This window comes from Engraulis encrasicolus, chromosome 10 (genome assembly GCF_034702125.1).
Source record: "Engraulis encrasicolus isolate BLACKSEA-1 chromosome 10, IST_EnEncr_1.0, whole genome shotgun sequence".
Taxonomy (NCBI): domain Eukaryota; kingdom Metazoa; phylum Chordata; class Actinopteri; order Clupeiformes; family Engraulidae; genus Engraulis; species Engraulis encrasicolus.
In genome coordinates this window covers 25,540,801-25,564,209 of record NC_085866.1, presented here as the reverse complement: position 1 = coordinate 25,564,209, position 23,409 = coordinate 25,540,801, and the positions used below count along the sequence as shown (strand labels likewise).

Below are 23,409 nucleotides of genomic sequence, written 5' to 3'. Positions count from 1 at the left end.
TGTGCTATTTGTGTTCACAAATTATTGAACAAGGTTTGGTAAAACCGTAGCATACACCAAAACCTACTACACCATACCGCCCACTAGGTGGAGCCTTGAGTGCAACTTTTAATGGGCTGAATTGCCCTCCGCTGAATCCGGTTTCTAAGAAATTGAGATGACCACTATTGTGTCTACACCTTATAGATACTGTCAATGGTCTACACATCACCGCACTACTTTCTTGCCAGAGACTGTTTAAATGCACCACGGGATGGAATGGGAGTCAAAGTCGTGGAACAGAACAGGACCCCACTGTGCCCCCACAACTCGACTGTGTTTGTCATAAGGCGTCTCTAAGCAACAGTGCTCGGACGCTACAAAGTGGCAAGCAAAGAAAATTCCAGCGCGCTCTCGGTCTGTGGTCAACATCTAAACCAGACATGTCACGGAAGTGCAATCCATATGCTTATCCCAGATATGAAAATGATATGTCCTTCATGGGACTAAAGGAAACGCAGGTAAGCAAAACCCCCTTAAGTTGCTGCTCAGGTTATTGGTCACTCACTGGTTATGCATGCCTCACCATTAGGGCGGCTACGACGATTTCATTGTATCACAGCCCTTCCTTGGAAAATCTGTTTTATCATTCAGAAACTTCCCTATGACACGCCAACTCACCTCGCTCAAAACGAGAAGCCCTGGGCCCGTCTGTACGATTCAGCAACTCTTTCCAGTGTCAGACGAAAGGTGCACCACCACGACCAAGAGGTGAGACTTATTATTTAGGCCTAGCCTACTGTGTATCCTGTGTGATTGGCCACAATAGATACTGCCAGAGGTTGGAAAAAGTAGACTGAAATTGTGAAAGTGTTTAGATTGGACTATTTAGCAATAATGTAATGTAATATAGGCCTAATGTAAAATAAACATTTTACTTTTTTCTTTTCCTCTTTTGTCCTTTCTTCCCCATGTTTTGTGAAAGTTATACACACAGCAAGAGGCAGTACCACTGGGGTTCATTACAAGTAGTAGTAGTACAAGTAGTACAAGTAAGGGGGGAGTTGGCAGGCTTATGATGAAGTCAAGGGGGTGTTGTGAGGCGTATGATGATGTCCAGGGGCATTTATTCAAAAAAAGTTTGATTACCACTGCTGTTACTAATAGCCTGAAAAATAAATATGAAAAATAATATTTGTAACTAAGTCGTTTTGGGTAAAAGTGTCAGCTATGTGTAATGTGGGCGAGCCCGATCTCACGCCTTTCGTAAAGTCTTCACGAAAATAATAGATTAATTTTCACGCTGCCTATTCACTTGAATTGCCCCACTGCTGCTATGGTTATCCAAACGTCTGCAGGGGCGGGGAGGGGGTGCTGACAGAAAACTGCTGATACACTCGGGACTCACTAATTCGACGCCCTTTCGGTACTTACGCCTTCTGTCCCCTAAACCTAAACCTAACCATAACCTTAACCCTACTTAACCCTAAACCTAAACCTAACCCTAACCTGAACCCTAACCTTGACCCTAAACCTAACTCTAAATTGCTTGTTTGAAATGTTTGATTACCATATGACGGTAGGCTACCGAAAGGGCATCAAACTAGTGGGTCGCTAGGGGGCAATTCAAGTGAATAGGCAGCGTGAAAATGAATCTATTATTTTCGTGAAGACTTTACGAAAGGCGGGCAATAACGTGAATGCAACACGAAAATTACTCTATTTTATTCGTGAATACTTCACAAAATGAGTGAGATACGGTTGTGTGGGCAGCCGTGGCCTAGTGGTTAGAGAGTTGGTCTTTCAATCAAGGGGTTTCAAGTTTGAATCCCCCCCTGACCTCTCCCTACATCTCCATCCATGGCTGAAGTGCCCTTGAGAAAGGCACCCAACCCCACATTGCTCCAGGGCCTGTAACCAATACCCTGAAAAACAATAACTGTAAGTCACTTTGAATAAATTAAAGTGTCAGCTAAGTGTAAGTGTAATGTAATGGTTATCAGGCAACATCAACAGACCACAACTCCTATCTTCCGCTGTAGGCCTCACGAGACAGTCTGGACTTCCATCTCAAATCTACCTATGACCATCATCAAGACTTCCTATGCCACAGGAATGAAACCCTTTTCCAGAAGGAGACATACTCTGATGACCACGGGTGAGTCAGCTGTCTGTCTACTCTGTTGTATGATGGGGTAGACCTATTGACAGTAGATATGTCAATGGGTAGGCCAGGGAGAAAGCTCTCTGAGTGCATTCCAATCTGCAGACTTGCGTCCTCTTCTTGTGCTTGTGACCTCGTACCAGGAAGTACTGGCAACAGCATTCTATTTCTATATCTCATAAAAGCTCAATTGCAAAGTCATTTTCTCATTTGCAAACTGGATGGTGAATGAAGAATAGTCCCCCCAAAATTGTTGTGGCTTGGCTGACAGCGGTGAAACGTAATTGTTTTCTCCATGGAGGCAGGGCGTCAGCAAAACGTGAGGCCACGAGCACAAGTGGAGGACGCAAGGTTGCATATTGGAAAGCGCCCTCTGTAACTGATCAGGACAGGCTTTGATGAGGTTTGGGAAATACAGAGTATGTCTCTCATCCTGTACGTGCCTCATCAATGGCCTATATCAGTGATCTGACCTGACCTCATCATAAGCTATACTACGCCCCCTTGACCTCATCATAAACCTGTCAACGCCTCCTTGGTATTAAAAAATATAATAGATTAATGCACCTCAATGGCAACAAAGCACAGCCCCCTCTCAGCTGTATCCTTCTCAACGCCTAGGCTGGGTTAATTTCAGTGTCGCTGTCATTCTTTATATTAGGACAAGGTTTGTGAGAATAAGCCTTTTTCATTGTGATGTCAAATAAGTTCCGTTTTGAAGCGAATCAAGTGGCATGTGCTTATATAGCAAGTCTTGTCACTGGATGTTTCTTACACCATGCATTGGAATGTGAAAAAGGCCAATTTTCTCTGATCTCATAACAGTAATTTAAATGTTACGTTAACCTCTATGCCCCCATCTCAGGAGGATCCTGAAGAACAGAGAGAGGCCTGAGCCCCCCCAGTGTGGTGTGCAGAACGACATACGTGTATGGGTCAACCCACAGAAAGCTTCCATCTACAGTGTACAAGGAACCATCGGTGGGTGCTACTTCAATCCTGTACTTGCAGGGCCCTAAATTAACTTTTTTTTTCACCACCAGCCAAAATTGCTAGTAGATCTTACTAGCCAAACACACACACACACTCACTAATGGGTCAAAGTGGCTAGTTAAGTTGGTCTTTTCTACCAGCCAAACTAAGATTTTCCATTTGGCTGGTGTTCATTTACTGTGTAGGCTACTAGATGCAGTATGACAACTTTTTTTATTGCTTCTCATCTATCATTTGCTATATACATGCTGTATATGGATGATAGATCTCAGGCTCGGCTACAGGGGAGGAGACATAACAAGATCAGTTATCATAGCTTGGTTTTGGAAGAGGAATAGTTTCTGACCATGGACGAGAACATGTCCATTTGTAGTGGAGGATGTGCATATCCAAAAGAGAAACTTCAGCAGGTACCATAAAAGTACCTGAGAAGGAAAGGGAGGAAGATTTGTATACTCCTGACAGAAGACTTTATAAAAGATAGCGACATTTGAAATCATGTTTCAATTGATCAGGCCTAATTAGAACAGCTGACTGCCAACTATGGCTGATGTTAGCAGCTGGCTGCCCAGAGTCCCTTTATGTTTCACGTGCAATATGTTGATATGCACTGTTTGTAAGTTCTGCATTGGGTTTTTTCAAGTGATGCACTGCAATCACTGACTGTTAAGATGTAGAAAATAAGTAGCTACTATAGTCGCCTAAAGTTAATGACTTGAGCTCACTCCATTGGCACATTTTAACACGTTGGCCAAGACCCAAACTTAACCGTGCCAAGCCCCCCCCCCCCCGGTAGATTCCAGTCAAGGCCCCCTTTACATGGGTCGTGCCGCACTACTTTTCCTGTGCACCCCTTTCACAACCATAGTCTAGGCCTGTGAGTCAGTGCCCCACTAGGATAGACCTATATAAAAGTAACTAATGGGAAAATTGTTTAGCTATTTTTATGTTTATTTTGGTGTACAATTGGTATTCAATTTCTTCGATCATTTATTTTATTATTTCCTACCAACTTTCCGCGGCCCCCACTGGGCCAAGACATACTGCGTAGCCTAATTCCTATATGCCTGCAATTCAACAGAAATCTAAACCTACAAGGCAATTTCAAAACTTACTAGGCAAGATTGATTTAATTTTTATTACTTATTGGTTTTATTTTGTACTGTTTTAGAGGGCAGTGTATCATCCATACAGAAGCTGATCATTCACTAATGATTGATTGCCCATCTTGCACGCTACCATTTTTCTCGCCACAGAATCTCATCACAATGCCTCCACCAATCGTGGCTACTCCAGGAAGCATGATGGAGGATTCTACTCAACCTAATGGCCGTGTGTGGAGTGCATGACTTTACAAATGAAGCTCACTTCTTTGACCTTTTCCTGCCAAATAAAAAGCACACAACACATCAGGCCTGCAGACGTTTACTAATTTTATTGAATTAACTTAACATGTTAATACCATGAAGTGTGATGAAGCTGAATGGATTCGAACCACTATTTCCTTGGTTGTGGGCCGGGGTAGGTTACCTTTACTGGTTGGGGATAAACTGGCCAAGGAAAAGAAAATGTTAGGCCTAGGCCTACTGCAAAACGGGAGACGGCCATTGTTGTGGCCGTACTGCGTTATCCTCGCATCAACTCGGTTTCTCGTTTAACTTGCAACCATAATTAATAACCTGGGGGAGGACAATGTGTCTGCTGCATCAACCGAAAGGCAAATGATAGAGTTGAATGCAAGCCCGCTAGTGTTACGTTTTGAGTATGAGGCATTCCCAACCTTTGCATTCCGTTTCGAGTTCTGTGGTAAGATCAGAATCGCCTCTATACTCATCGTCCGTGTCGAAAGCAATGGGTAAAACCCAAAGCCTCTATCGAACTAGTATATCTGATCAATTCATCACTTCTAAACCACAATATCAATTGTGCTTGCCCTGAAGTTTGTGAAATGCCTCATGCTCACCGCCAAACAGGCTCGCATTTCGAATCATATCATTTCCAGATCGGAGCAGGGCGTCCATCCGACTGGATCAAATAAGATCACGGTGTAGATTTTTAAAGATATCACACGACACAGACACACATTCACAAAACATTCAAACTCACTCTCACAACACACAAAGACAAACAACAGCTTACACTCCTCACTCACACAAGCATTCAAAGAAATGAGTACATCCGGGTTTGGGGCCGTTTAAATAGCCTGCTTTGGAAACATCTGTCTTCTTGGCAAGTGCGCCCTCGTGTGGTGGGAGGATTCTAGAACGCAATTTCTCTTAATGTTTTGGTGCCAAACTCAAAGGTCAAAAGGCCACAGGGTGCCCTTGATTTGATACATGTGCCACTGCACACGGTAAGTGTGTATGGCCACATTTATTGGTGCTTTTCTGGAAGATGTGCTGTTGCTATAACAAGATATTAGTTCACTAGTCATGCGCTTATTTTGACAATCTTCTCAATCAAATAATATAGGTCTAAATTACTGTGAACAACAAACTCTTTTAAAAGAGAGCCCAGGTTGATAAACAACCATGGGTCAAAGCCTAAATCTGATCAGTTACTTGGCCTTATATTCAGCTTTCACTTTAATGCCATGATGAGAAGTGTGTGTGTGTGTGTGTGTGTGTGTGTGTGTGTGTGTGTGTGTGTGTGTGTGTGTGTGTGTGTGTGTGTGTGTGTGTGTGTGTGTGTGTGTGTGTGTGTGTGTGTGTGCCTACTGTACGTGTGTGGCTTCGCAGGGGGGCATTAGTGGCATCCCAAATGGGTGGCAGAACAGAAACCCTCGACCGCTCACATGGTTGGTAAGGGGTGTAAGGCCGAGGTGGCCAATGTTATCTTCGTTTCCTGAAGAAGAGCAAGGTGCCGGTGCCAATTAGCTAATCCCGTGTCCAGTGTACTCAAGCTTCAGAGGCGGTGGATGGGGGGAGGGTGGCATGGCGGATAATCCCTCGTCTACTACCCATGCTGATGGTGTTGCGCGAGTGAGCCGCCACATCGACTGGACTGGACAGTCTGTCTGGACGCTCACCGCCAAGTGCACGCACGATGCTGGACTTGGGCGCAGCAAAGAAGCAGACAGCAGTCACTGTTGAGGTGAGTGAACATTTATTTTATTCACAGATCGCACACACACCTTGGGGTGTCAAGACAGGGTACGAGAGGGGGGGTAGCTTTGGAGGTCTGAGAGAGGAGAGGGAGGTCAGTATGATAGTGGGATGACCTCAGTGCTGTAAGGACAGGTGATCCTATGATGTAATCTGTGGCGTGGTTGTGATGGAACTTTCTCAAACCCAGAGATGTATAAAGTATGTATAGAAGTACAAGTTGTCTTACTGATATAATAGCTACACTATTACATGACATTGTATTTATACACCAATTATTTCACTGTACCTAATGAGGTACATATACTATTAAGAGTACTGTTCCGTTTTACTGTACACGTGATAATCCAAAAGTCATGGCGAGTCGGCGCTGACATAAGAATGTCCCTTTCTTCTGTGTTTCACAACCATGTGATACAGGAGGGTGGTTAAAGGTTTTGTTTTTTTGTAGTCCTTATCTATGTGTGCTTGACCATAACTTCATGTGCAACGAAGTGCATTTTGTTTATTGTTGTTGTTGTAATAATTATTTGGCCCTTAATTCATGTAAATAGTTTTAAAGACCCACACTCAATGCAAAGTGAACAAAAATAATGATTTTTACAATTTTGTGTTGCAAGTGGGTAACGGGACGGAAAAGAGGGTAGAGCAGATTTAGTTGATATGCCAAGCGTCAGACGAAAGACTAATCACTTAATGCAACCGCTCCTTGCGTTTGTCTGACAACAAGTTGCATCACAAACCAACCATGTGTGTGATCCATGTGATGCATGCGTCCGCGTCCGTACGTGTCTCTGATCCATATGGCTGATGAACAAGGGCCACTGGCTTACAACTGATTGTTTGATCAGGGAGAGAGAGAGCGAGCGAGAGAGAGAGAGAGAGATATTCACACACTCATTGGCTTGCAACTGATTGTTTGTCATTGAGAGAGAGAGAAAGAGGGAGAGAGCGATGCGTACACCCATTGGCTGGCAACTGATTGTCATTGTGAGGAGGAGGATCAGCCCATGTTTGTCCCCCGCTCCCTTGATTAGATCCTGTCAGCACGCTATAGAAGGCATGTCATGTCCCCCTGGCCTCCAAAGCAAGGAACCAGGCCATTGTCCACAGACAGGACAGGCTTAGCCAAGCCCCGCCTGAGATAGAGCTGCCCTGCGTAGCAGACACTGGCCAATGGAAGTCATTTAATTAGCTATACGCTAGCACCTCCATATGGACAGTCGCTGGCTTCAGTCATGCCATCATCACGCTATCTCAGTGTAACCAACCACACTGGCTCACCTGTCATTTGCCTTTCCATTTATATGTTTTAATTACTGGGTTCTAACACAGTATTTGTGGTGTAAGGCCGGGCGTCAGTGGAGAGATGAAAGACGTTCTAAACAAAAGTAAGTGAGGTAATGTTGATGAGGTTATCACAATGTTAAAGTTCATAAGGGTTGGAGCAGGCGTCACCCAACAGTTTTTCTCTTCCTGTGCTGACCAAAATATTGTAAAACTGAAAAATGAAAAAAGTTCGCACCATGCATAGGTTTCTTTATTACTGTAAAGAAAGGTTTCTTTATTACTGTAATAAAGAAACCTATGCATGGTGCGACCTTTTTTCATTTTTCAGTTATCACAATGTTACTAATTACTAAATGGAGTATACCCATTTTCAATTTTTTTCGCTCAGAAGCGAATTAAGTGCATCCAAAGTAAGTATGTGAACTCCCTGTGAAGGCCAGTGGAAGTAAGCTATTCATTTCTATGGATGATCCTTGTGTTATTTTCATAATAATAATAATGTAGCCTATGTTATATTCATTCCGGTTTAGATACACATAAATGTGCACCAGTGTAAATATAATGACATCCAGATGGATGCAGGCAGAACTCAAATTATATATATTTTTAAAAACAACACAACCCAGATCAAATTCCAGTTGTGTAAATATTTCTGTGATCTAGACCGCCAATTTTAAGAAAACATGTACTGGTACATGTCAAAGACAGAAACTTTATTAATTATTTGAGGACCCCCCTCGAAAATGAGATTTTAATCTCAAGGGGCTATCCTCTACAAAATGGACTGTGTGTGTGGGATGTCTCTCCGTGTTTCTAATCTTCAACTTGATTTATTTATTTCTGACACACCTGCAAGTATAGGTGTGCAAAAAGTGTAACACACAGGTGGATGCATCAATTTAAAGCAGAAATGCATTTGATTGCATTGACGGATGCAGGTTTTCCACCGTGTAGTTGTTGCTGGAGTTCATGTGAGAACAGGTGACTCCAGGTGAGTCTCTTACATCAGTAGGTGAGCATGGTGGCAAAAGGTACCACAGAGTGCACTGATGGAAAAAGGCTTAAAATGAACCGATCAGGTGTCTCCACACCCACTGCTGTCAGAAATAATCTAAAGCAAAGGAGCTCATCAAAATGAATTATGTCCTATTTAATCTCCGCCAAACTGTTACTTGGATTTTTATTAGCATTATTAAATCTTGCTGAAGGTGAACTGATAATATCACGTACATATATTCAGGGCTGTACATTCACTTTTTTCCTTTCTAGCCAAACACACACTCACTAATGGGTCAAAGTGGCTATTAAGTTTTATTTTCTACCAGCCAAACTGGATTTTCACCACCATATGGCCCGTTGGTGGGTGTTAATTTAGAACCCTGCGTATACTGTAATGTTATAATATTATTGTATAGATTTTAGCTTATTAATATTAAATTACATAAATATATTTATCTGAATTCAGCATAAGGATTCTTGCATCTGAACCCCTCAACAACACAGGAAAGTACAAATGAATTCCAACTGATGTTGATTTAATGCTGCAATTGATTTTTTTCTCCTTCATGCCCCTGATTGCGTGCCCTCAGCGACCTGGATTCCGACATCACAAAAAAGGTACACAACACATTTCAGTATTTACTAGATTCTCACCAAGATTCCCACCCTAGCAATGAATCATTTGTCCACTTGTGATTCATGGAATGACTGATATTCACTATCCAGAGTTCAGCTGTGACACTACTCACGTTTCCTTGAATGGTTGCAGGCCCAATGCGCAAACTATGTTGCCTGCATTCCTGTTCATGAAATTCCTCTCCCATTGTCATCCATCTCACCACTGTCACACTTGTTTTGCATTCTGACTTGCATTTGCCTAGGCATTCTGTGTCACTTAGGTCCTGCATTCTGTGTCACATTGCTCTTGTCACGCTCTGTTTCTCGTCACAGAGAACTTTGTGTGTCCGCCATCTCCATCCTGCTCGCCAACGGAGAATGGTGAGGGCACCACCACATTCAAGAAGCTGAACGATGCCTCCCTTGACGTTCCCAGTCATCAAGACCTGCATAAGGAACTTCTGCTAAGCCACAAGAGGTGAGGGTGAACTGGACAATCAATGACCTTCGGAAGGGTTGGTAGAAATCGCAGCAGAAAACACAGTAAACAATAGGAAATAGCATTAAACAGCAATGCAAAGTGTGTGTGTGTGTGTGTGTGTGTGTGTGTGTGTGTGTGTGTGTGTGTGTGTGTGTGTGTGTGTGTGTGTGTGTGTGTGTGTGTGTGTGTGTGTGTAGAAGACTGCAGAAAATACAGTAAACAATAGGAAATAGCATTAAACAGCAACGCTCTGTGTGTGTGTGTGTGTGTGTGTGTGTGTGTGTGTGTGTGTGTGTGTGTGTGTGTGTGTGTGTGTGTGTGTGTGTGTGTTTGTGTGTGTGTGTGTGTGTGTGTGTGTGTGTGTGTGTGTGTGTGTGTGTGTGTGTGTGTGTGTGTGTGTGTGTGTGTGTGTGGAAAGGTTGGGTCACATGGTTGTAGGGGAAGCACCGAATTACAGACCAGTGTATGATTGCTCATCCTCAGAGTATGCTACGGCCTGCTGTTGCTTTGCCCCCTTTGTTTTTGTTTGCTTGGGCCATGGGGTCGCTGAGAGTTTTGGCCAGGCCTGGTAGCCTAGTAAACTAGCCCCAACCGTCAGCAGCCAAAATTATTTTGCCTGCGAGTGGGTCTAGCCTCGGACAATGCTCCAGGCCCTAGAACTTACTGGCCAATCACAGCGCAGATATTTGTTTTGATTTGTTTTGAAAGCAGAAAAGGTTTTAAGGGAGTGACGACAAAGCGTTGGCCAATAGGCACAGATTGAGACATTTAGTCTCACATTTAGTCTGGTTTATCAGGCTAACAGGCCTGGTACAAAGTAGTCTAAAAGCCCCCCACCCAATGCCTACAATGTAATGAATAGGAGGCATGTTTGGGATTGTTGCCCTTTTAGAAGGTCCAACATCTCCCACGTTTCAGACTTGGGACTAGCTGCACAACATTTACACGCAGGATCTCCTAGTAATAGAATTCATGGTACCTTGCACTGCAGATGTCCTGTACCTGAAGAAACATAACAACCCCAATGCTTGATGACTAACCTCCCACCATGCTTCACAGTAGGGGCACTCCTATTTTTTTCATATGCCTTGTTCTTCCTCTCCTAGACAATACTGTTGATACTGTAGATTCATAAACCCAAAGAGTTTCAGTTTCATTTAGTATCAGCATCGGAAAACCTTTGCGATTTTCCCACGTCCCTTTTGTTATCCTGGAATTGGCCCTTTTTCATAGGCGCCGTGCACAGATAGGGACGTGGTGGTGCTAAAACACCTGCCCCTTTTCTTTACAGGACAAAAAAATGCCCTTTTTGAACAGCTCCTTTGAAATGCCCTCCTTATTTTTTTTTTAAAGTCACAATGTACTGTGGTCCATGTTGACAAGATCATTTACAAATGCTCTACAATCAAAAGCATGTGACAATAATTCCTTGAATATACTGTATAGCCGCTATACCCGACAATAGTAAGGAAGCCGCAAGTTCTGCATGTCCCCCCCAACACCCACCCCCTGTCGAGGACCTGCCCTCCAAAATGTCATTGCTGCAGTGCACGCCACTGCCCTTCTTGTTGTTTGGACTTATGCACGTGGACATTCAAGCATGGAGGCCTACATGTTGCAGTGTCTTGCAGTCCAAGCTGAAACCTGACTACCTCCATCTCAAATAACCTTACGCAATTCCTTAGCACTTACCTGGGGACTTTTTTTCCACTGTTCGCTTAAGGTACTGGACAACAGTCGGCTTGAGCAATCCTCTTTCTGCCATGTACAGGTAGTATCCTAACTGTGTGAATAACGCTTCCAATTGTGTTTCTTGAAACGGTTTAATCTCTCTCCAATGTTTTTATAGCAGTATACTTTCTTATTAGGAGAAATTTCCTCCTCTCTTGACTTGACTGTGGTACGCAGCTCCTTCTAGTCAGTCACTGGTATCTTTGTGGCATGCATGATGAAGTGCAGAGCATGATTAAAGAGGGACATAGACAGTCCTTTCAAATCTGCTGCATTGCTGTTCGCTATGGCTCTGTTCACATTATCGTACTGGTCTTTTAAATATCTGATTTAATTGTTATTTAGCATGATAATCCTTAAGGGGTTCAATAAAATTGAATATGTGAATGTAGACATCACAAAAAGTGCATACTCAGTTTGGAAAAAAGTAATTAGTTTAGTTTCATTTAACTAAGGTTTGGACGTCCTTGTAAGAGTTGCAACTATATAGGAAATAAATTCCTTAAAACCCTTCACTGCACTGGGGCTTGAATAAATGTATGGAACACAACAGTATGTTGTGAAAATCTCCAAATAAAAATAAACAGATAATTTAGCAGTTTTTGGTAAAGCAAGTGTGGAAATTACACACAATTCACAAATAATTCATGACATTAATTAAAAAAAAAAAAAAAAAACGTTTTAGGTGATCCAGTCAAGATGGTAGGGATTTATTCACAAACCTTCACTGTAAATTGCTGGGGCAAAACCTGACACCAACCTGACACCATGCTCTTTGCTACAACCGGTGATGGGCAAAATGGATTCATAAATTATAATCTAGTTACACATATTCCAAAGGACTTGGTTTCACCAGTCCAGTTCAGCCAGGTGATTGTCTGGTTGAAAGATCACCAGGTTGAATTGCATGGGTAAAACAAGATAATTTGGAACATGTGGCACTAGATTGTAACTAATGAATCCATTTTCCCCTCCCTGTTTACAACATGTNAGGTCACCACACATACTGTATAGGGACAGTGGATCCTTGCAGTCTGTGCAACATCATGAGTCAATTTGTGAAAGGGGGGGGGGGGTGTCTATGACGCCTACAGTTATTTCACTGCTGTTTAGGGCAGGGTTTCCCAAACTGTGGTGCGTGCCCCCCTGGGGGTGCATGGACTGCCACAAGGGGGTGTGCAAGCTGAATTGAGCAATGGCGTATATGTGTGTTTTTATACAGCATTAATGAAAATTCAGTAGTTTTTTGCTGTATGGTGAATTGCATGCTTGAGGAAAAAAGACAATTCTTTTGGAAATGAGGATTCCCCAAATGACTGCATAATACGCAATGATTTGTGCAGTGAAGCCATGTTTGAATGGCCATCAGTACACCAAAACATTTGCTTTCCACGAACAACACCGAAATGGTTGACACCATCTAAAATAAGTTTGTTTATCTTGGTCTCTTCAGATCACACGACATGGTTCCAGTGACCCATATCCTTGGTCTGTTCATCTCTCTTGAGACCAAGATAAACAAATTTGCTTTAGATGGTGTCAAGCATGTGTGGTGGTAAACAAGTGAGTTTTACAAAAAAAAGTGTATCCTCTCAATAGCCAAGCATGGTAGTGGGACTGACATGGTTTGGGGATGCATGAATGCTGTCAACATTGGCAATCTGAAATGCACCTAAAAGAAACATGCATGTCAACATGCACTGTGACTACTGAAGCAGATCATGATATTCTCCATAGGATTGCATTCAAATCTCACACCAATCTATTTAAGCCAGGTGCACACTCAAAATGTAAAAGTTCAATGCAAAGAAAGGTTGAAACGCACACCGATGACCTCCCTTTTAATCCCTTTTCATTTTGAGACGATTAGAGCCAACACGGCCCATTCTCTACCGGATTTTAATCTGGGGTGTACTCACTTTTGTGGGTACATGTTCAAACATTAATGGCTGTATTTTGTTTTTTTCTGAGTGAACAAGAAATTTAAGCGGTTAAATATGTTGTTAAAAGGTCACTAATCATTGTGTCAAAGTGAATTTTCTGTAATGCTTTCCTATGAAAAGATATACTCACAAATATGTAGAAACTGTGAGGGGTGTGCTCACTTTCGTGATATACTGTACATGTGGCCTGTGGGTCTATGTGTGTGGCTGCATGTGTATTTGTGCATTGTGTTGCATGTTGTCCCTGACACCAGGACACCAGAAACGTGTGCAAGCATGTGGTGCGTGTGTGTGGTGCGTGTGCGTGTGCGCATGCGTGTGTGCATGCGCGTGCGTGTGTGTCCATACATATAGTGTAATGTAGCATATCATCTCTCCCTATTCTCGTCCACAGGCCTGGTTCTCAAGGAGAAGCCGAAGCTGAAGCGTGCGTGCGTGCGTGCGTGCGTGTGTGTGCGGCGCGCATGTGTGTGTATGTTGCGCGGCGTGCGTGTGTGTGTGTGTGTGTGTGTGTGTGTGTGTGTGTTTGTGTGTGCTTGCGTGTGTACATGCATGCGTGTGTGTGTGTGTGTGTGTGCGCGCGCGTGCATGTGTGTGCGCGCGTGCGTGTGTGTGTGCCTGTGCGTGCGTGTGTGTGTGTGCGTGCATGCGTGTGTGTGCCCGTACCTATAGTGCAAAAATCCATGCTCCTCCACAGGCCTGGTTCTCTTTTTTGTATAATTTTTAATGTTACTCAGTCATGATGTGTATACGTTTCAGCTTTGATAAAATAAAGAGTATTATGGTCTACTGTATCGCCACAGGCATTCACAATACAAACTGAAAATGGAAAGGTTCTGCAACAGTTGTTTTTTTTCTACATATCAAGACATTTTGCATACATTACATTTATCGTAATCTCTACCTTCACCCCCCCTTCCCCCATATCTGTGTGCCCCCAACTCCCCCAACCCCTCCCCATATATCATCAATTTCCCCACACATCTGTTTGTCCAGAGGCCTGGTTCTCGAGGAGAAGCCGGAGTTGAAGCGTGTGCTGGAGCAGAGGCGATTAGAGCTGGACCGGGAGCTAGAACAGCAGCCGCCCTCCGACCTGGAGCAGGAGCTACGCAAACGCCAACTCAAGCTGCAGGAGGTGACGCAACACAGAAACACATACAACATATCCATACAAAACCTTAACCCTATACTGCACGGTGTTGCCATATGGCAACATACCATTCTTTTGGCATTTCCTGGTATTTAAAAATAAATAATAGACACTGATTGGTTTTCATATTGAAACTGTGGCCTTGTTTTATCCAATTATGTGGTTTGTTGGCATCACATGACACCACACACTGCCCCAGGCTCGCTCTTTCCCTCACTGTACATGAGTTTGTCTCCTTGACAGATTGCTCTGCCATTGGCCAAGATATGTCACACTTTTTGCAATATTTACAAAATTAAAAAAAATATTAGGATGATCTATAGTTAGTCATGATCTGTTTTCACCATTTGTTTTGTTTTCAACTAAAATTATTTCCTTTTTATGTTGAAAAATAGGTATGTTGCCATACGGCAACATTGTGCGGTAATGGAACAAGACGGTCAATAGGGAAAGTGCATTGATACAAATACCCAATTCTAATTGATTGATTAATTGATTTATTTATTGATTGAATGATTGATAACTGATAATATTTATAATTAGTGCAAATGGCAGTCTGTAATGAACATTAAAAATGTTATAATAGGTGTACAGAACTGTTTTATGAGCTTTCACTCTGAGTACATGCAGAAAAGCGAACAAGGCCTATGCAGCCTCCCCAGACTGCCAGAGGTATACCACAAAAATCCCCAAACCCCAGATTAGAGCATAAAGCTACGGTCATGTTGACCATTTTAAGCCTCCAAAATGTTTTGACTTCATTTGTCTGTTATAAATAGACTAATTAGCACACAACGTTTGTGCAAATCTGTCAACCCGATCAAAAATTATTGTACAAAGTCAACCATTTTGAAAGTCAGCCATTTTAAAAGCATAATCTCCAAATTTCAAACAGCTCATAAACCAATTATATTATTAACACACAAGATTTACTGCAAATCCAAGCACCCATTGAAAAGTTGTGGCGTAAACAAAAGGTAGGCCGTCTCGAAAGATTGCCAACTTCAAAGTCAGCCATCTTGAAAGTCAGCTATCTTGAAAACACTAGCCTCACAAGTTTACATGGCTTATTTACTCATTATAGAGTGTTATCACACAAGGTTTAGTGTAAATCCAAGCATCCATTCAAAAGTTATGACAAATAAACTGTCGGTTATGTTGAAAGATGCCTGGCCCGCAAATCGGCCATCTTGAATGTCGGCCATCTTGAAAGTGTTGGCTTCCGAAATTAAATCAGTTCATGTACATATTATAGACAGTTACCATACACATTTCTGTGCAAATCTATGCACAGATATTGTGTTAATACTTAATATATTCATTGGTGGTTGGTCAACGTAATACCACTGAAATACTGTTTTTCGGGGATATAATAAACAGTATTCACTTGTTCTCTCAATGACAAAAATGTGTTAAATAACTCCCTTGAACTTGTGGGTAAACTTTCAATGTTTTTCTGAGATAAAAACAATTACATTTCTATAAAATAATCCATAATGTTGTATGACCCTTGTTTGGTCTTGGAGCAAAAATGTACACTGGATCCTTTCCGTAACTGCACAATGTTGCCATATGGCAACAAACCTAAAAGTACCCCCCCAAAAAACTTTTTTTTGAAAAAAAATGCAAATATGTCTTAAGAAGTTCATTTTATGTGACAAAAACCACAGCAAGATTTTTTTCCATGATGGGATAATAATGCGTGCAGTATAGGGTTAAAAACACGTCGAAAATATGTCCCACAACCACAATGTACAAAATAGTATCGTCCAGCAATACTATCTGAAACATTCACATTAGAATTGAAGGAGCAGGAGCAACGCAAATGCCAACCCAAACTGCAGGAGGTGACGCAACACAGCAACACATACAAAATATTCAAACACAACCTTAACACAAGCTTTGTTTAGTATTATTTTAGTAACTTAACTAAGTAAGTAACTAAGTAAGTAACTTAATTTATTGGACTGTGCTGCCCTACAGCTTATGGACCTAGATGACCAGACTCTATAGGCCATATTGTGTTTTATGTGTCTTCAGTGTGCGTTTATGTGCACCCCCTGAAATCTCTGGCGCACCCCAGGTTAAGAACCACTGCCATAGACAACACGTTTATTCATTATTAGACATTATTCCTCCATCAGTATGGTAGACTGACTCACTTGCCTGTTGTAGCAGTCTGTGTCTTATCTATATACTGTTTGTCTTTGTCCATCACCACCGATATTCACAACTTCCTGCACACACACCACATTCATTGTATTTCTATTTGTTGTATACCTGATGTATACCTCCCCTCCCACCTGTATAGATTTAAGGTGGACGAGACATACTACAGTATATAAGAACTCTTTTGTCCCCAATGCGATTAGAATGCTCAATGATAGATAGACATGCCATGTGAAGGGAGTGCACAGGTTTTTTCCATGTCTCTTATGCTTTTATGTTTCCTATGTTTGTATGTTTTTTTTTGTGTTCTCTATGTTATGTTGCATGGGTATGTGAGTGAGTACTGTATGTTATGCAGTGATTGTTGAAGCCCAAGACAAATTTCCCCTCCAGGGACAATAAAGTACACTCTAACTCTCTAACTCTAGTACAGCCATTATTGTGATACAGTTGGTTATTTTATAGCACAGAGTGGGTTTCACTACAGTACATGGTCTTCCCACATATATGAGTACACTGTTCTGAAAGTGCACATTGGTGACCCTTCAGCATACAAAAGCGCAAGACAACCGCTATGTTGTCCGTCTCTGTTTGTTTAAGGCTTAGACCTCATTGTGTCTCACATTCAAGCGATAGATGGAGGAGTTTAAGGGTGTGTCAACACCTGTGTCAATACACACTTCATAGTGGGGAAAAAACCCAAAGGAGATTTCTCCTTTCTAGTTATAAAAATGTGTGTGTGTGTGTGTGTGTGTGTGTGTGTGTGTGTGTGTGTGTGTGTGTGTGTGTGTGTGTGTGTGTGTGTGTGTGTGTGTGTGTGTGTGTGTGTGTGTGTGTGTGTGTGTGTGTGTGTGTGTGCCTTTATGTCTGCAGTATGAAGAAGAGGAGGTGAGGAGGCGAGAGGGCAAAGTCAACGTCCCTGAGTTTGTGCTCATGAAGGATAAGCTGCGACACATAAGCCTGTCTGACGAAAGTGCCTGAGCCACCCATGAAGATTCCAGAATGGCACGTCTACATGACATTTTTAATTCAGAATTAATAATTACGGAGTTCCGTTGAGTTTACATTGAACTTTGAACTGAATTCAGAGTGTTTACATGATGTTTTCAAAGTGGAATTATGCTTTATGCAGAATTAAATTGAGTGAGTTAATTCTGAATTAAATACCCCATGTAAATGAGGCCACTCTCTACAATCTTCCAATTTTAGAGTGTTCGGCCATTCTGGAACCTTCGGCCCCCAATCCATTCCATTTCTCGTGTCTGGCCTGGAATTCCCTTTCTAGTATTACATACACTAGTATTACATACACTAGTATTACATACACAGTACATTTTGCAGTATTAACTCAACACTTCAACTTTAACACTTTTGATCTCAGTTCAAGTGTAGTGACTCGTGTAAGCTGAATCCAAATAGATATTACCGAAAGCAGGACAATGTTGAAAAGTGTATAAATCCTGAACCTTGTCGTCTTTTTTTATGTGGAGACTAAATCTTTGAATTGAATTCAGAGGCAGGTGGTTATGCCGTGTTTGCTGTCTGAGTGATGTTATTTTCTAAGTCATGTTTTGTTTTGTACTGGGGGGGAAACACTTATCAAACACACCAACCCTGTGTCTTCATCTTAATTATTGCAGATTCTTTCACAAACAATGTATAGTATTGTTGTTCATTGTACCATGTTGTTTTATGTTCTCTGTCACAGAGATGGTTTGGTTTGAACTGGCTGATGTTCAGTGCAAGTCGAATGAAGTGCTTGCAAACAATAAACTGCTGTGACCTTAATGTATTCTTTTCTTTAATTCATTAATTTCATACATTTTAGCATGTAGACCTTCATGTTGACATAAAAACACCTCTCTCTCTTTCCCTTTCTCTCGCTCTCTCTCACTCACACTCTCACACGTGCACACACACACACACACACACACACACACACACACACACACACACACACACACACACACACACACACACACACACACACACACACACACACACACACACACACACACACACACACACACACACAGACATGCACACAGTTTGTCATTTTCAATCACTCGGGTGAAACAGGACTGTCTATATTTTTTTTTTAAAAGAGGAAGAACGAAAAGAAAAAGACAAAGAAAAGTAATGATGGATCTGTAATAACACCAGGTTTTGTATTCATCCTTTAAACATTTACAGGGGAATCACATCTTTTTTTGATTGAGGCCCCAGTGAGTCTCATCATTTACAAATGACCTCTAATCGTATACCAAGTTACAATCTCCAGCGCTATTGTATCCATTCTACAGGCAACGTCTGTCCACGGAGTCAGATCTGTGGCGTGTGTGTTTTAGATGTTTGTCCAGAGGCTCGTTTATGACCCATCCATCCATGGCCCAATGGTGTGTGTGTGTGTGTGTGTGTGTGTGTGTGTGTGTGTGTGTGTGTGTGTGTGTGTGTGTGTGTGTGTGTGTGTGTGTGTGCTTTGTGTGTTTGGCCAGGAGGTAGTTTATGACACGTCTGTGCCAATGTGCTGACCGTCTGTGTGAGGGTGTGTGTCTGGTAACATCCGATAGATTCACAGGTGGCTCCCTTAGAAAGACCCTCGGGACACGAGCAATTCTCCACCACCCCTTACACACACACACACGCACATGCGCACGCACGCACACACACACACACACACAGGCCCTAGGGACCAGAGCAATCCTCCACCACTCTTTATACACACACACACACACACACACACACACACACACACACACACACACACACACACACACACACACACACACACACACACACACACACACACACACACACAGCACCCCCCCACACACAAGACCACAAGATCCCTTCTCCCCATTGGCATGGAAATGAGCCCCTTTAATTAGCTGAGGCCTTTCATTCCGAAACGCTACAGGCCAGAGAAAGCCAGCCATCTGCTCTGACAGCCCTGTAACCCCCCCCCCAAAAAAGAGACATTTTAGAAGGGTATCTCAGAGTCAGAGGAGAAGAGAGCGGTGTGGTGGCTGGCTACACTGTGTGTGTGAACACAAGAGGTGATGGAGGATTGCTTGCGCACTGGTCCCTTGGGTATGGTGTGTGTCTGTGTGTGTGTCTGTGTGTGTGTGTTTTTCGGGACCGACCCAGAGCAATGTGTGTGTGTAAGGTGGTGGGTGTCTTGTGGCATTTGTTGAGTAGGAGGACATTAGTAGTGCCCTGCATTAAATATATGTTTTTGCATATTACATCTTCATCATTGTGATAAACATTAACATTTCACCCTGAAAGACACACAGAGACCCATACAAGCAGAACGCATGGCATGGGCAAAAAACTTTGAAATTAATACTCCAGGCTGAAGCAAATGAGCTGCACAATGCCGGTGGTGGACCTTGTGTGCACGCTATTCATCACCACCGTAGATACTATTCTCCAGCTGTCTCGGGCACTCGCCTCTTGTTTAACTTTTTTTCACTGCTTCATTGTTCCTTGGCTCTCCCTCGCGCTGCCCACACTCCCTCCCCCGCGGTGTCGTGTGCTGCCCGTGAAAGAGGTTTTGGAACCTCTGGTCCTGGGGTAAACCACTATCTGTTTTAGGGGGGTATGTCCCAACGTATAACACCATAGGTTCGTCTGTAAAGATTTAGTTTGTATCAACGAGAATAGAGATCAAATTATTTTATTTCTAGTACGTATTTTTACCCGGATACACTTTATTTCCAAATAAACATTCGCAACATTTGGGAAATATAACATATCTTCCCCTAAATGTAAGGTTCTGACCATGGACGGGACAGATGTCTCTCAAGAGTACGCCCATTTGGAAGCGTCGTCGGCGTCGCCCCCTTGCCCGTGCAACATCTGATGTTGTGCGAGACTTCTCTCATCTGTGTGTTCACTCCGCCTCAGTAAAAGTTAGAGCGACTCAGGACATGGATTAGCATCGCCGTAATTGAATGGGTCACGGAGCTTCCAGGACAAGTTAAGGTATTTAAACATAGCCCTACACGCTTGTCATGTAGCCTACGGAAAGTATTTAAATTACTTTCGTCTGGGTAGTGTAATTACATTGTCTAACTATTGTGTGATGGCGATGTTTGGTATTGTGATATGATGTTGGTCTGGTTTCATCGTGAGTGCTGTGCTGTGTCAGCCATTCAGCATCCGTTGTGTTTTACGAGAATATGCTCAACATCCGGACAATGTGGTTTATAACTGGCTATAACAACATTGAAATATGAGAAACTTGACTTCATGGTAGGCTATTGATTTTAGTAAAGCTAAGTAGGCCTAGTGAGTACATAGGCCTACTGTAAAGGATTTATATAAAGTTTAACACATCTCTTGTTAGTGAAAGCAGTTTTATATAACAATATGACAGATGTTATCACACATCTTTTGAACAAAGCAGCAGTAACAATGACATGTTTAATTATCATTTTAACATTATTATGGGGTATTTATGCCGTAGGCCTACTGTTTGATACTCACATGACAATTTAACATGCAGAATTTAGCAATGAATATTTTGGACGTTGGCAGTGCAATTATAAAAGTGCATTATGCTGTAGGTCTAATGAGCACAGTTCAATCAGTTGTCACAGAAATCCATCTTTTTTTTTTTAAACACACACACACACACACACACACACACACACACATACACACCACACCACACCACACCACACCACACACACACAGACTAACCAATTAAGCTAATTGACTGGCTGTGAGCAAACAATCCAGACTATTTACTGTCAGTTATAAAGCTAACACAGCAGTGGGACCTGCTCCAGTAGCCTACTACACAAAAGGGTCCCATGGCCTAAAACTGTGTAATGTAACCATACCAGTTTGGGGTTCTTAGTGGCAACATTTCTTTTTACTCTTCCCACTCTCCCCCAACGGCCCTGGTTTTGGTAATCTCCTTTCAAGGGGTTTTAATCCAAGAATGTTTGTCTCCTTTGAAGAACTCCTTTGGTGATGCTATGATCATAGCTTTGATGTCTCAGGGAGAATGAGCAAGCCAGAAATTGCAATAAGGTTATTGATCTCTGGGAGCCAAATATTCTGGTTGAAGCCGATGTGTTCTTTTGGTCCTGTTACCATTTCAGTACCTGGATGTTGCTTGTGGTGTGTTTAAATTTGCATATGCTTATTCTGCATTTCCACACACACACACACACACACACACACACACACACACACACACACACACACACACACACACACACACACACACACACACACACACACACACACACACACACACACACACACAAACGTTCAATACCTCCCGACCTGTCTCCTTTCAGGCGTTATTAATTCCAAAGTGTCCTTCTCCTTTAAAGAAGTTTCAGTGTCTGTATGACCATAGTGTCAATCCGTTATTGAAATAGAGCAATATGTTAGGATCAACATGTTTTATGACTAAATAATTAACACATAAATAGTAATGTTTGCATGAAAACATTTTATAAATAAGGTAATCACTCCTTAACAAATAGACCTACACAAATCCTTGTTCTGCAGCACCATGGCTTTTTGGCTAAGTGCTTGTTCGAGGCACCAAAACCCAGGCCATACTGTAAAGTCATTCTCTCTTTCTCGCTCTCTCTCTCTCTCTCTCTCACTCTATCCCCCATAACATCAGCATCTACTTGATTCAGCATTGGCTTAATTATAGGCTTTGCATGGGCCTATGCCTTGGGAAGGTTTCAGATATCCCTCAGAGTTTCCTTGGCGGGCCCACGTCTGCCTGTGCCTCTACAGGGCCGCGACCACAGACACAGGCTCCACTCCGCTGCTCCTGCTGCTGCTGTTGCAGGCATTCCAGAACTTAGCGGCTCTTTTTCTCTTGTTCTCTCTCTCTCTCTCTCTCTCTCTCTCTCTCTCTCTCTCTCTCTCTCTCTCTCTCTCTCTCTCTCTCTCTCTCTCTCTCTCTCTCTCTCTCTCTCTCTTGTATTCTTTCTCTTTCTCCAACTGTGCTCTCTCTTGTTCTCTTAATTATCCACCCTCGTTCTTATGCTTTCTCTCTCTTTGTGTTATTAGTCGCTCGCTCTTGTTCTTCAGTTTGTTGCCCTTGCTCTTTCTTGTTCTCCCATTCTGCGTTCTCTCTCTCCCTCTGTCTTCCTCTCCTCCTCTCCCTGTCTGCCTCTTGTTCTTCATTCCACCCCCCATTCTCTCTGTCTTACCCTTATTTCCCCCCCTCTCTCTCTCTCTTTCCCATAATCTTCCTTTCCCTCATTCTTAGCCTATTTCTCTCACTAGTTATTCCTCTCTGACCCCCTTCTCTGCCCCTGTTGTTCTTTTTCAATTCCCCCTCTATCTCACTCTCTCTCTCTCTCTCTCTCTCTCTCTCTCTCTCTCTCTCTCTCTCTCTCTCTCTCTCTCTCTCTCTCTCTCTCTCTCTTCTCCATCTCTCTATCCATCTTCACTCTCCCTCTCGCTGCCTCTGTAATATCCCTCATTCTCCAACTCTATCCAAACCACTTCTCTTCCTCTCCCCCTCCTCTTCTCTTCCTCTCCCCCTCGTCTTCTCTTCCTCTCTCCCTCTTCTTCTCCTCCTCTCCCCTGGGAAAGGGTGGATGAGTGGGTGTTGGAGCTCTAAGACGTACGGTGAGGAGCGGCAGACAGTTACACAGCGCTGACTCCTCGTCATAACCGGCTCCTGTAAACAGCCCTTTTCCGCTGAGCTGAGCTGAGGTGTGTGTGTGTCTGGAAGTTGTGTGTGTGGAGTGGAGCGAGTGTTGGAGACGGGTGTAGACATCCGTCCATCCAGGCTGTCC

At 42.8% G+C, this 23,409-nt stretch overlaps 3 protein-coding genes and 1 non-coding gene across 4 annotated transcripts in view; 3 read left to right on the top strand and 1 right to left on the bottom strand.

The window, feature by feature from the left end:
• The first annotated feature begins 354 nt into the window (after positions 1–354).
• On the top strand, positions 355–4,545 carry cfap276 (cilia and flagella associated protein 276). Its single transcript, XM_063208479.1, has 5 exons — positions 355–500; positions 634–750; positions 2,022–2,137; positions 3,009–3,124; positions 4,393–4,545. The coding sequence occupies exons 1-5, from the start codon at positions 423–425 to the stop codon at positions 4,461–4,463; spliced, it is 498 nt and encodes a 165-aa protein (XP_063064549.1). The 5' UTR covers positions 355–422; the 3' UTR covers positions 4,464–4,545.
• A 398-nt stretch (positions 4,546–4,943) lies between these two features.
• On the bottom strand, positions 4,944–5,252 carry LOC134457693 (small Cajal body-specific RNA 2). The gene has a single exon (XR_010036488.1). It is a non-coding gene; the product is annotated as a small Cajal body-specific RNA 2 (non-coding RNA).
• A 173-nt stretch (positions 5,253–5,425) lies between these two features.
• On the top strand, positions 5,426–18,408 carry zgc:195245 (uncharacterized protein LOC565483 homolog). Its single transcript, XM_063209663.1, has 6 exons — positions 5,426–5,489; positions 5,875–6,229; positions 9,120–9,147; positions 9,481–9,625; positions 14,299–14,437; positions 17,495–18,408. The coding sequence occupies exons 2-6, from the start codon at positions 6,182–6,184 to the stop codon at positions 17,600–17,602; spliced, it is 468 nt and encodes a 155-aa protein (XP_063065733.1). The 5' UTR covers positions 5,426–5,489; positions 5,875–6,181; the 3' UTR covers positions 17,603–18,408.
• Positions 18,409–20,489: 2,081 nt separating this feature from the next.
• The window catches only part of inavaa (innate immunity activator a), a 22,021-nt gene continuing 19,101 nt past the window's right edge, over positions 20,490–23,409 (top strand). The window contains exon 1 of the mRNA XM_063208477.1: positions 20,490–20,608. The gene's annotated coding sequence lies outside the window, so the exon portion shown is untranslated. The remainder of the gene's footprint in view (positions 20,609–23,409) is intronic.